This window comes from Fukomys damarensis, unplaced genomic scaffold (assembly GCF_012274545.1).
Source record: "Fukomys damarensis isolate Sample0158 unplaced genomic scaffold, DMR_v1.0_HiC HiC_scaffold_7, whole genome shotgun sequence".
Lineage (NCBI taxonomy): Eukaryota > Metazoa > Chordata > Mammalia > Rodentia > Bathyergidae > Fukomys > Fukomys damarensis.
Genome location: NW_022900919.1, coordinates 42581984 through 42593139, shown reverse-complemented (window position 1 = coordinate 42593139; position 11156 = coordinate 42581984). Strand labels below are relative to the sequence as shown.

The 11156-nt window shown below is 55.7% G+C and overlaps 1 protein-coding gene across 4 annotated transcripts; it reads right to left on the bottom strand.

Moving 5' to 3' along the window:
* Nucleotides 1-222: 222 nt before the first annotated feature.
* Nucleotides 223-9964, bottom strand: Slc4a11 (solute carrier family 4 member 11). Of its 4 annotated transcripts, XM_010611001.3 has the most exons (19): nucleotides 9832-9961; nucleotides 7515-7679; nucleotides 7373-7419; nucleotides 6885-7116; nucleotides 6724-6805; nucleotides 6358-6481; nucleotides 3733-3936; nucleotides 3565-3658; nucleotides 3332-3457; nucleotides 3137-3250; nucleotides 2923-3055; nucleotides 2626-2699; nucleotides 2025-2253; nucleotides 1847-1953; nucleotides 1591-1759; nucleotides 1331-1504; nucleotides 974-1169; nucleotides 726-895; nucleotides 225-615 (listed from the first exon to the last, which is right to left on the bottom strand). In XM_010611001.3, exons 1-19 carry the CDS (start codon nucleotides 9875-9877, stop codon nucleotides 546-548), a joined length of 2556 nt encoding a protein of 851 aa, XP_010609303.1. In that variant the 5' UTR covers nucleotides 9878-9961; the 3' UTR covers nucleotides 225-545. The 4 variants fall into 4 exon arrangements, with proteins under 4 accessions (XP_033617104.1, XP_033617105.1, XP_033617106.1 ...); XM_033761213.1 differs by having other exon boundaries at nucleotides 223-615; nucleotides 6358-6420; nucleotides 6724-7116; nucleotides 9832-9964; XM_033761214.1 differs by having other exon boundaries at nucleotides 223-615; nucleotides 6358-6420; nucleotides 6724-7116; nucleotides 9847-9964.
* Nucleotides 9965-11156: the final 1192 nt, after the last annotated feature.

Here is an 11156-nt window from a genome sequence, read left to right as displayed (position 1 = left end):
GCCTGTGACCCCCGCCACAGCACCTCACTGGGCTCCAGCCCTGTCTCTCAAAACAGCACAGAGGCCACCCTCCTGACTGTCGAATGCCCACTGTGCGGGGTTACATTTTGCAGGGTCCGCTGGGTAAAGTGCAACAACCACGCACAAGTGCCCCTGAGTACACATCAGTCCCTCATTCTAGTTCCCCTGGGATGAGGGCGACACGGAGAAGCATAGAAACAGGAGCTTTATTCTCTAGTGTGACCACAGTGGGGTCCTTACACAATCAAGGAAATGGCTTCTCTCCTGAAATTGACTCTTATCAAAAGAAAACCCATCCTGTTTAGCCCCACTCTGGACAGAACTGCCCTGAGCCGTGTTCCTGAACTAAGGCTGATGGCTAACGTGCAGAGGGAAGCACACAGCACTGAACCCTCACAATGCCCAGGGGGCAGGGCCTGTGAGAACACCGTCCACCGCAAGGGCCCAGGCATCCACACCTCCCACACAGTCCCAGTAGGGCCTGGGAGGAGAGGAAGGCAGCAAAGGTGGCCAGGTCAAGCTGGTCAGGACCAGTGCTCAGCATCCATGGCGTCCAGGTACTTGGCTTCAATGATTCGGGGCAGCAGAATATAGCTGGACAGGAGGGAGAGAGGTGTGCACGTGAGCTGTGAGTGGTCAGAGGCGGCAGGCATCCGGCACAGCCCACACCTCATCCCTGGGCTGCCCTTCCTGTCTGCCCGTACCGGATGGGAATCATGAGGATCATGATGAGGGGGAAGATCATCTTCATGTAGGGCAGGGTGCTCATGCCGAAGGTGCAGAGCAGCAGCAGCTGCAGGACCTGCAGGCCTGTGAAGTAGTGGATCTTCCTCTGCGGCACTCTCCGAACGTAGTGTGTGGGTGGATATGATGTCTGCAGGTGGCAGTTACCAGGTGTGGGCAGGGACAGCTGCGTGCCCCGTCCCGCCCACCCCCCTGGGCAGGCACCCACCTGCTCCTTGAGCAGCAGGGCCACACGAGAGAAGAGCTGGTTGCCATCCAGAGAGGTAAGCGCGATGTAGAGGAAGAGGCCATAGAGCACGGGCTTGGGGATCCTCTGCAGTGGGAAAGGCAGCAGCAGCAGGGACAGACCCACTAGCACGCTGGCGCCCAGCGACGTCAACCGCGTCTCCTTCACGTTCACAATCCTGCAGCGCCAGGAGCAGGGAGCCACGTGTAGTCCCATGGCTCCATCACCTCTGGACCCTTGTCCCCTAAGCCACACCCTTTCTGGGTCACGTACAGCCCTCCCCCCAGTGCTGGTCCACACAGCTTTGCCCCGGGTCCCCACTTTCACTGTCACACTCACGTCTCATAGATGTGCCCGTTCTCCACCCGCTCTTCCACCAAAGCCAGGGCCCGCACATGCAGAGGAGAATGGGGGTAGGCGGCGTGGATCCAGGGCAGCCCAAACAGGGACAGCCCCGTGTTGATGACGGCGAGGAGCAGGAGGTCCCAGTGGTAGGCAGTGCCTTTCACCAGCCTGCAGCACAGACGCACGTGGACAGAGCCCCACTGGCTCTCGGGGTGCTGGGCACTTGCTAACCCTACCCTCCTCTGCCCCCATACCTGTTCTCTGGTGCATTGACCAAGGCAGCCACCAGGTTCTGCTCAATGAAGAAAAGCAGGGAGAGCAGGAAACCAAGGACCATGGCACTGCCGATGGCTCCCAGGGACAGCGAGTCCATCTGTGCCACCTCAAATAGGTTCTCGCTGGGGTTGTAGCGAAACCTGCTCACTGCAGTAGGGGACAAGCACCTGCTCGGCCAGGAGCCCCCAGGGAACAAATGTGACCCCTGCAAACCACCCACGGGTCCCAACTCACTCTCAATTTCCTGGAAGCCATAGGAGCTGAGGAGGGAGAAGGTAAGCACTGCAATGGGCAGGGCACAGTCGGACAGGATCTCGCGCACGTACGGGTGCAGGTAGGGGCTGTGGACGGCAGGTGAGTCAGTGTGGCTGGAGAGCCGTGCAGTTCCTCCCTGGACCCTGGGCCATCTCACCTCTTCTTGAACTGGTAGAGGGTGTAGCTCAGCCAGAGTGTGCCCAGCATGATGAGGAGGCTGAGCACTGCAGTTGCCTGGCCAGAGTGCACAGCGCCTGGGCCGCTTGAGGTGTCCAGCTCGGTGGGACCAGCCAGGAGATTGGTGTTGAAGGCGGTGTGGATGCCGGGATTGAGGCTGCTGCCTGGCCTCCTTGTGTGGTGGTAACCGTAGTAGTACTTCCAGAAGACTGTAGAGGAGACCAACAGGCCTCAGCCTTCTGAGCTCAGAGAGGTCCCCAGGGAGGGGAAGGAGGGAGAGGCCCAAGGGGATGAGAGGGCTTGAGGGGTGGGGAAGGAAGAAGTGGGGGAAATTGGCCTTGTCTATCAGGACCTCACTGACCTGTCCATCCCACCCACCACCCCACAGCCCCTCTAACACCCGTTTCCAGCTCTGAAACCCCTTCACTCGGCTCGGTTCCTCTCCCGTCATGTCTGATCCTGCCTGGGGCAGCCCTCTCAGCTAAGGTTGATTCCTGTCTTCCCCCGTCAGACCCCAGCCCAGAGTTCTGCAACCCAGCTCAGCTCCCTCTGTAGCAAGTGGTCAGCAGCTCTGCACTCACTTTTGACCATGCCCTTGACAGCATCCAGCACGAATGTGATGGAAATGAACAGGGCAATAATTTCCTCTGTTGACCTGCCAGGAGGTGACGTGCCTCGTGAGATGGGTGTGCTGTTGGGGGTGAGGTTCCCTGAGCCTCTGTGCCCCACCCCTAAAAAAGAGGACCACTGCAGCCTCTTGGTGCAGGATACAGTGGGGGTACCCCATCTTCCCAGGGTTCCAGGTCCTTGGAGGCTGGCATGCAGCTGACCAGACCCCCAGCCTGGAGGGTCCCCATGACCCAGAAAGGACCAGTCACCTCTTGAAGAGACTCATGACCAGGCTGAGGTTGAAGAAGGCATAGAGAGCAAGGAAGAAACTGTTCCACAGGCCTGTCCAGGCGTAGAAGGCATTGAAGTCCAGGTTGTAGTCATCACAGATGACACGGATCACTGTGAACCGGACACACGGTCAGGTCCCAGGTGGGGACTCAGAGCCTCAGGCACCATCTCCCGTCTCAATCCCCACGGCACCCTGAGTGTAGATGGCCAGGGGTGCAGTCGTCAGCAGAATCACCAGCGGCTGCCCGGAGAAGATCCCATATAAGAGGCCTCCGATACTCTGGCCTGCTATGGTCTTCTGCACATCTGCAGAGCTGGAAGGTCAGGTGGGCACGGTGGGCACCATGGCCCTGCCCAGCACAGCCCTTCCAGGCCCCAGGCCCTCACCGATGGCCCCGTTTGTGTTCTCATCATTCAGGGATCCAAAAGCAATTGTGGGCAGGAGGCAGGCGAAGTAGAGGAATAGGGTGGTGGTTATGTATTTGCCCACAGCCTTGCTTTTCCCGATAATGCCTAGGAAAAGGGAATGGGGCAAGAGGGACTGTTGGGAAGGCAGGACAGATGCATGTGGTCCTGAGGCCTGAAAGGCTGAGTGCTGGGTGGGCCACAGGGCCTCATACCATCAGTGAAGTCCAACGGGTACACAGGAAACCTGCGCATGATGTCTTCCCGGATGCCCCTCCCGAAAGGGATAAAGTCCTTGCATTTTGGGGGCTGGGAGAAAAGACAGCACTTGTGAGCCCTGGCTGCTCAGGCTCCTCTTGCCTGTGCCCACCTCTGCCTTGTACCTGCGGGTGTCTGTGGGCATGGGAGGAGCCTCTGCCGTGTCCGTTTGCTCTTGGTATTGTCATGGTGAGCAGCTGTCTCTGATGTACCAAGGCCTCCTTGAATTCTTCCTCTGTGCGGGTCTTCAGGAGCTTCTGGCGGAAGGTGATGTCCGAAAACATGGTGGCAAATGTGCGCGCCACCTCCATTGCAGTCTTGGTGCTTTTCTGGAGGTGGAAGCTGGAGATTGTATCTGCACCCTTGTAGGCAGAGTACTCTGCCCTTGGGAAGCATAGTACCATCCCCCAGAAGGCGGCAGAGGCTCTCCTGGGAGCTGGCAATGTTTCCCAAAGTTCAGGCACTGCGTACACTGGCCCCCATCTCCGCTAGCTCAGCAGATCACAGAACAACTGCCAATGTAATATTTTTCTTTATTTTGTACCGGGGATCGAACTCAGGACCTTGCACTTGCAAGGCAGGTGGTGGCACCACTGAGCTAAGTCCCCAGCCTTCTTTTAAAATAGGGTCTCACGGGACAGGGATTGAACTCAGTGGCACCGTGCCTGCTTTGCAAGTGCAAGGTCCTGAGTTCAATCCCTGGTTAAAAAAAAAAAAAAAAAGCATCTCACTATGTAGTGCACACTGAACTTGAACTCACTATACGATAGCCCAGGGTGGTCTTGAACTCACAGTGATCCTCCTGCTTCAGACTCCCAAGCACTAGGAGAGTACAAGCCTGCGTTATGTGTTACATGTTATTACGTCTGATATAATACTGTTTGAAATACATTAAGATACTAGTTGTTCTTTTTTTTTTTTTTTATTGAGTTTATTGGTACATTTAGGGATACAGTACAGTTACATTCATTGTTGGGATCATGTACCTTTACATGGCAAGTCTTGATTCTCATTTTTTTCCCCTTACCTCTGCCCTCCCTTCACCCCCTCCTAAGATACTAGTTGTTCTAAGCCACACAATTTGATGGGGCTGGGGATATAGCTAGTGATAGAGCACTTGCCTAGCATGTACAAGGCTCTGTTCGATCCCCAGCACCACTCACATACACACATACAAAAAAAAGTCGGACGACTGATGTGAAATCAAAATAGAGAAAAACATTACCCGAAACAGCCATGTCTCCCCAGTGGTATTTGCACGATCTGCTGGTTTATTTGACTTTCAAAGGGGGTCCAGGCTCATTGTACCTGAACTCTTGCTTGTTGGCCAAGTCAACATGTCCATGAACCATGAACTCAAGTGTCAAGTTTAGCAACCTGCTCATGTCACAGCCCAGGTAGGTACCTTGGGGCAGCACCTGCCCCTCGGTCATGCTCAGAGCTGTCATCCAAGGGCTCTGCGTCCTGAGCTGCAGGACAGCCTGTGTCCCTAGGGAGGAGCCCAGTGTCCAGGCTGGTAGACCTGTTCCAAGGCACCCAGCCTGTAGTCTATCGCTCCTTTCACTGTTCTGGACACCCAGTCAGCTGGCACTCCTGTCACCGTGAGCTGTCCTTTCTCCCTGGTACCCTTGCAGACAGCATGTCTGTAAGACCCTCGGGAAGGACGTTTTCTTAGTACTCCATTTGCCTGTGCCAGAGGCAGAGACAGAATCATCAAAAAGCTAATGGGTGTTGTGGCACAGCTCTGTAATCCCAACACTCTGGGAAGCTGAGGCAAGAGAATCGCAAGTCTGAGTCCACCCTGGGTAACTTAAGAGACTTAGCGAGACCCTGTCTCAAAATAAAAAGTAAAGGGGGTGGGGATGTAGCTCAGTGCAAAAGCTCTGGGTTCGACCCCCAGTACCAAGAAAAGAAAGAGGGCGGGGGATATAGCTCAGTGGTCCCACTGCCTATCTTGAAAGTGTGGTCCCAAGTTCAATCTCTAATACAAAAAAATAGACAGGAAAGAAGGGAGGGGGAGAAGGGAAGGAGCCAGCTAATGGAGGGCAAGGGTGTGGCTCGGGTAGAGGGCTGGCCTATGCACTAGATCCTGCGTTCAGTTCCCAACACTTCCCCAAAATGCTCATGCCAACACTTCCCCAAAATGCTCATGGAAGTTTACACATTAAAGCTCTTCTAAGGCCTACGGAGGGGGCCTCATAATCCTCTAGTCAGGATTTCAAAATCCTTCCTTATTGCGAGACTCCCCAAATTACACTAGCTTCTTCGATCTCTACAAAGGCAAGGTTTCCTGACTGAACAGTGTACAGCCCGAGAAAGAGTGGGGATTGCTGGCCAGCAAATCTTAAAGTCAGTCAACTAGGACAAAGTGTAGGGTGGGCGAGACCAGGCTGAAGAAAGGCTATGATGTTTGAATCATAGTAACGGAAAAAGCATCTCTTCTCAGATGAAAGACAACATTTTGGGCAACTCTGGGGAATTTGTGTGTAACAGGGACCTGGCAAGGAAGTGTCTGAGAAAGCACCATGGAGCGAGAGGAAAGAGAAGAGCGGAGGCCTTCAGAAACACTTTACAGGGCCGGGGATTTAGCTCAGCGGTTCGGTGGTCTGCCTCACAAGCGCAAGGACCCAAGTTCGATCCCCGGTACCACAAAAAAAAAAAAAAAAGAAAAAGAAAGAAAAAGAAAAAGAAACACTTTAGAGAAGGGGTCAGGGCAGTCCAGCCCCCGGAACCTCAGGACCTGCACTCACCATCTTGGGTGGGGCCAGCACCAGGATGACGAACCGAACCTCACAGGAGTTTTCTCCCCAGTTCTGTGGGCGAACCAGGCGGCTGATACACACGTGCCGCTTCTGTAGGGCTTTCATGGTACAGCTGGCAGGGACAGGTAGGTGCACAGGACAGAGTTGCCACCCTCAGGAGCTGCCCACCCCCCAAACCCTGACTTTGGCCCCTGGTGACTTCTACTGGGGAGAGAAGAGACCAAAAGGGTGGCACAATGGATCCTGTCCTCCCAAACTGGGTGTCGCCAGAGCTGGGTCACTCATGGGCACCCACAGGAGGGACAGGAGACAGAGCACCAGTGTGACGGCTTTCGGGATGGCCTGGCAACTCACATGATGCAGAGCCATGACTGCTGATACTGCACCCCTCTGACCGTGGCCGTGATCCCTTGGATGGTATCTGACAGCAGGTGCACTGAGGAAGGAATGGAGGAAGAGGGGAGGGTCAGCTGCTCCCCCAGACCTCCTTGCCAGGGCAGGAAGATGGGTTGTACCTTTACTCTCCGTGGGGCCCCCTGCATCCGTGAATAGCTTGGCCATGATTAGGTCCAAGTTGCAGTCTGGTTCCGTGTGGTTGGGGTCCTGGGCAAAGCGGTTCAGCATGGTGCGTAGCACATCATCCAAGGAGGTGGCTGTTTCATTCAGGATGATGCTGGCCTGGGCCAGGAATCCATCCAGGTCCCGGTGTGCACGGATCTCTTCCCCGAAGTTCTTTAATTTCAGGTACTGCGGGATCCCCAGGCCCAGAACCACACAGGCCCAGGAATGAGACTGCTGCTCTTCCCGGGCCCCGCTCCTCCACAGTGCCCTTTGGCCCCTGCCCATCAGAATGAAGATTCCTTTCCAAGACAGAAGGCTCAGCCTGGGGCTGGCCTGAAGTCCCTGTCATCCTGGGGGGATGGGGAGAGGGACAGCAGGAAGGACCCACAGGAAGCAGCTAGCTCCCTCCTGCCACCTCAACCAGCCCTCGCCCCTTCCTTACCTTGCGGGATGTGTGCAGGAGCACGCAGCCGGATAGCGCTTTACCTTCTGGAGAGAAGGGAGAAGGCTCAGGGCACTCAGGGCTCACTTGGTAGAGTGGGGTCCCTTCTCCCTCAGCCTGTCCCTGCTGCAGCACACCCTACCCGATACAGAGGGCTGCACCTCAAGGTTGACGTTGACGAAAAACCGGATGCTCTCGCCAGACACGATGGAGGAGTTGACTGTGTCAAAGACCTCATCCCCCAGGCTCTCTTCCCGGACCTCTGAAGCATTGTCCCCATCATTCTTGAGGTAGCTCAGGGATGTAGCTGTCACCAAGAGAGACCCAAGAGAGCACAGTGGTCAGCGCTGTGCACCAGGAGGGGCTCCAAACCCCAGGCACAGTTCCTGCTGGCCCACTCTATATAAATGAGGAGCCTCCCACAGGCCAGGAGGGAGCCCCCAGCCAGCAAGGAAGCACTGCTCATCCTGCCCAGCCCCTTTCCATGTGGCCGCTGGCATGTAGAGCAGGAGTCCCCCTGCTTAGACTTTCCCTAACACCAGCTCCGGGGATCAGGCCCCTGCACTGTTCTGACCCTTCCTAATGTCATGCCACCAACCTTGGGCCAATCATAGGTGCCACTGTGTGTAAGGCTGTACATACCTATTGTCTCAGCTACTTGGGAGGCTGAGGCAGGAGAACTACAAGTTCAAGCCCAGCTTGGGCACCTCAGCAAGACAAAAAAAAAATAAATAAAATAAATAAGGCTGGGGACATAGCTTAGTGTGAAGACCCACAGGAAGGCTCCCTGGTAACATGCAAATAAATGCTCCTCTCTTCCCTAAGCCCTGCTGCTCCCCCCATCCCTTCCTCAGGCTCAGTCCTAGTCCTTGCCCCTACCTCAATCCCTTACGCTGCCCAGTCAGCCAGCGCCCCAAGCTTGTCAGGGTCCTCCAAGCAGCCGAAGGCGTCCTTCCTACCCAGGCCTTCTTTAGGGCTCACTTGGAATCCTCCTCCTCTGGGAAGCATCTCAGAGCCCTGCCTCTCCTGGCCCAGCTGGCACCTCTTCAGGGACGTCTGATGGTCCCCATTTGTAGCTACTCCAGGAAAAGGGGCCCTTGTAGTCCAGGCCCTACTAGTCCCTGACCAAAACCTGCGCAGGGACAGGAACGGGGTCAGCAGCACACCTACCTGCTAGGCAGTGACTCACCCTGACTCATTTCCACTCAGTCAGCCAGTTTCCTCTGTACATCCCCATGTTCCAAGCTCAGGGACTGTGACCCCCCCAGCCCTAGGTCTGCTCTGATTCCACAGCCCAGAGAACTACTAGCTCACAAGATGTCCTCACTTTGGTCCCTCAGCTCATGAAAACCCTTCCTCCCCCTTCCAGCCTGCCTTGTTTAAATACAGTTTTTTTGTTTTTGTTTTTGTTTTTTTGTACCAGGGATCAAACTTGAGACTTTGCATTTGTGAGGTAGGCGGTGGAACCACTGAGCTAAATCATCCCTGGCTTTTCCAGCCTGCCTTGTTTACATACAGTTTTTTTGTTTTTGTTTTTGTTTTTTTGTACCAGGGATCAAACTTGAGACTTTGCATTTGTGAGGTAGGCGGTGGAACCACTGAGCTAAATCATCCCTGGCTTTTCCAGCCTGCCTTGTTTAAATACAGTTTTTTTGTTTTTGTTTTTGTTTTTTTGTACCAGGGATCAAACTTGAGACTTTGCATTTGTGAGGTAGGCGGTGGAACCACTGAGCTAAATCATCCCTGGCTTTTCCAGCCTGCCTTGTTTAAATACACTTTTTTTGGTACCCCTACCTGCCCCACCTGCTCCTCTGCTACCCTGGTCAGCACCCCAATCCTCCCATGTTGCCCGGCAGATGGCCCCATCTTTTCCCTCTGCCTACCATGTTTTTAGGCTCAGCTCTCAGACCCCTAGTTAAGGACATGTCCAGATGGCACACCAGCTCCCTGCAGGGCTCCTTGGATGCGACATCCTGGCCTCCATTGTGAATAACAGCCACTTATGTAACCCTGAGGGCACTGGCCGAGTAACCCCTTGACAGGCCAGCACAAAGGGCTGGGCACAGGACAGGCAGCATGAAGGGGATGGGCAGCCAAGGTTCATGGAGGAGACAGCTAGACCCGTGCAAGCAGGGACAACAGATGCCCAAAGAGGTTAGGTTTCCTTAGAGGGATGAGATGAGGGCAGACACAACCCTTGGCCAAAGGCTACCCAGATATGCAGGGCATTGTAGCAGTGAGCAAGGGAGGGAACAGCAGTGGTGCCCATCGCCCGTCCTCCTTGGACCATGGTACCCCCAGGACCTGCCAGTGACCAGTCTTGTGAGCCGTCTCTCTCACCACACCATGGCCTGGAAGTGGGGACAAAGGCATTCCAGCACCAGCATGGGCCCACAGATGGGGCCAATGCCATGACATGCAGGTATGGTCACCTAGACAGCCAAGCTTTGTGTACACACCTGAGAAGTACTCACTGGAGTCCGCGAGGCACCCATTCTGTGACATGGCCAAAGAGGAGCTTTCTGCAAGGTAAGCCAAAGAACTGTCACTAGCCCTATGGACCGGCCCTAGACAGTCTCCAGTACCCACCCGCAGCACATATCACACCAAACCTGCTTATTCTTTCTTATCTTTCCCAGGGGCCCAACCCAGGGGAAGAAGAGTAAGCAAGGGCTGGTCAGGGTACTGCACACCTGTAATTCCAACATTCTGAGAGGCTGAGACAGGAGGAGGATCATAAATTCAAGCTAAGCCTGGACAGTTTAGCAATTTAGGAAGATACCCTCAAAATACAAAATAAAACAGTTGTGGATGTAGCTCAGCCCTAAGGCCCTGGGTTCAATCCCCAGTACCAAAGAAGGGGGCGGGGGACAGGAACAGTAGCACAAGGGAAGGGCCCTCATGGAGCCAGCCCCTTAAATCAGGAAGCCAGCCCTGATTTAAGTCATTAAATTTCCTAGCTCATCGGCTGGGGGCTGCCCAGGTGCCCAAAAGTTTAAAGAAGACTACTCAGGATGTTTTTCCCACCCAGCTATTAACACTGCCCAGTTCATTAATCCAGGTTTAGCTGACGGAATCCAGCCCCGGCCGCCGGAGCTGGAGGGAGGGCACGAGTCTCTCCCTGCTCTAGCGCTGCCAAGTCCAGCACCTGGGCCAGGGTGTTCTCTGCGCACCTCGCTCCTCTCCCTCAGGCCGGTCTCGGTGCGGATCCCGATCCATAAAACACCCATCGCGCCCGGGTCACTCATGGCGGCCTGACAACGACCTCCTCCCCCGGGCAACACCACAGTCCAGGGCACCAGGCAGGTGGAACAGTTGATTCACACGGGAAAAGGGGCAGGTGCGTGCGCAGGGGACACAGAGGGCACGGGTGCAATCACAGTCCCCGCCCCGGACCCAGACGGGCTGCTGTGTGTGCGGAGCTGAGAAAGGAAGGAAGGACCAGGAGGGCGGCGAGCGCAGGGGAAGGCGCCCGCACAGGCGCAGAGCTGGGGTCTGGGTGGAGGCGGATTCGCTAGGTGGGAGCCCGGGCCGCACTCAAACGAGGGATGGCAGTGAATGTGCGGTGGGCAGCGGGCTAGGGGCTGGAAGAGCGAGGGTCGGGCTCATCCTTCTGCAATTCTCGCCCCACGCGCAGGTACGCGTCCGGACGAACCCCCTGGCCGCGCTCCGGGCTGCCCCCAGGATGTCCCAGGGTCTCCTCTGGGAGAGCGCAGCCCCCGGGCCCAGGGTGTCCCCGCGGGGCTGGGTGTTGGACGCTCCGCGGAGTCGAGGAGGAGGCTTC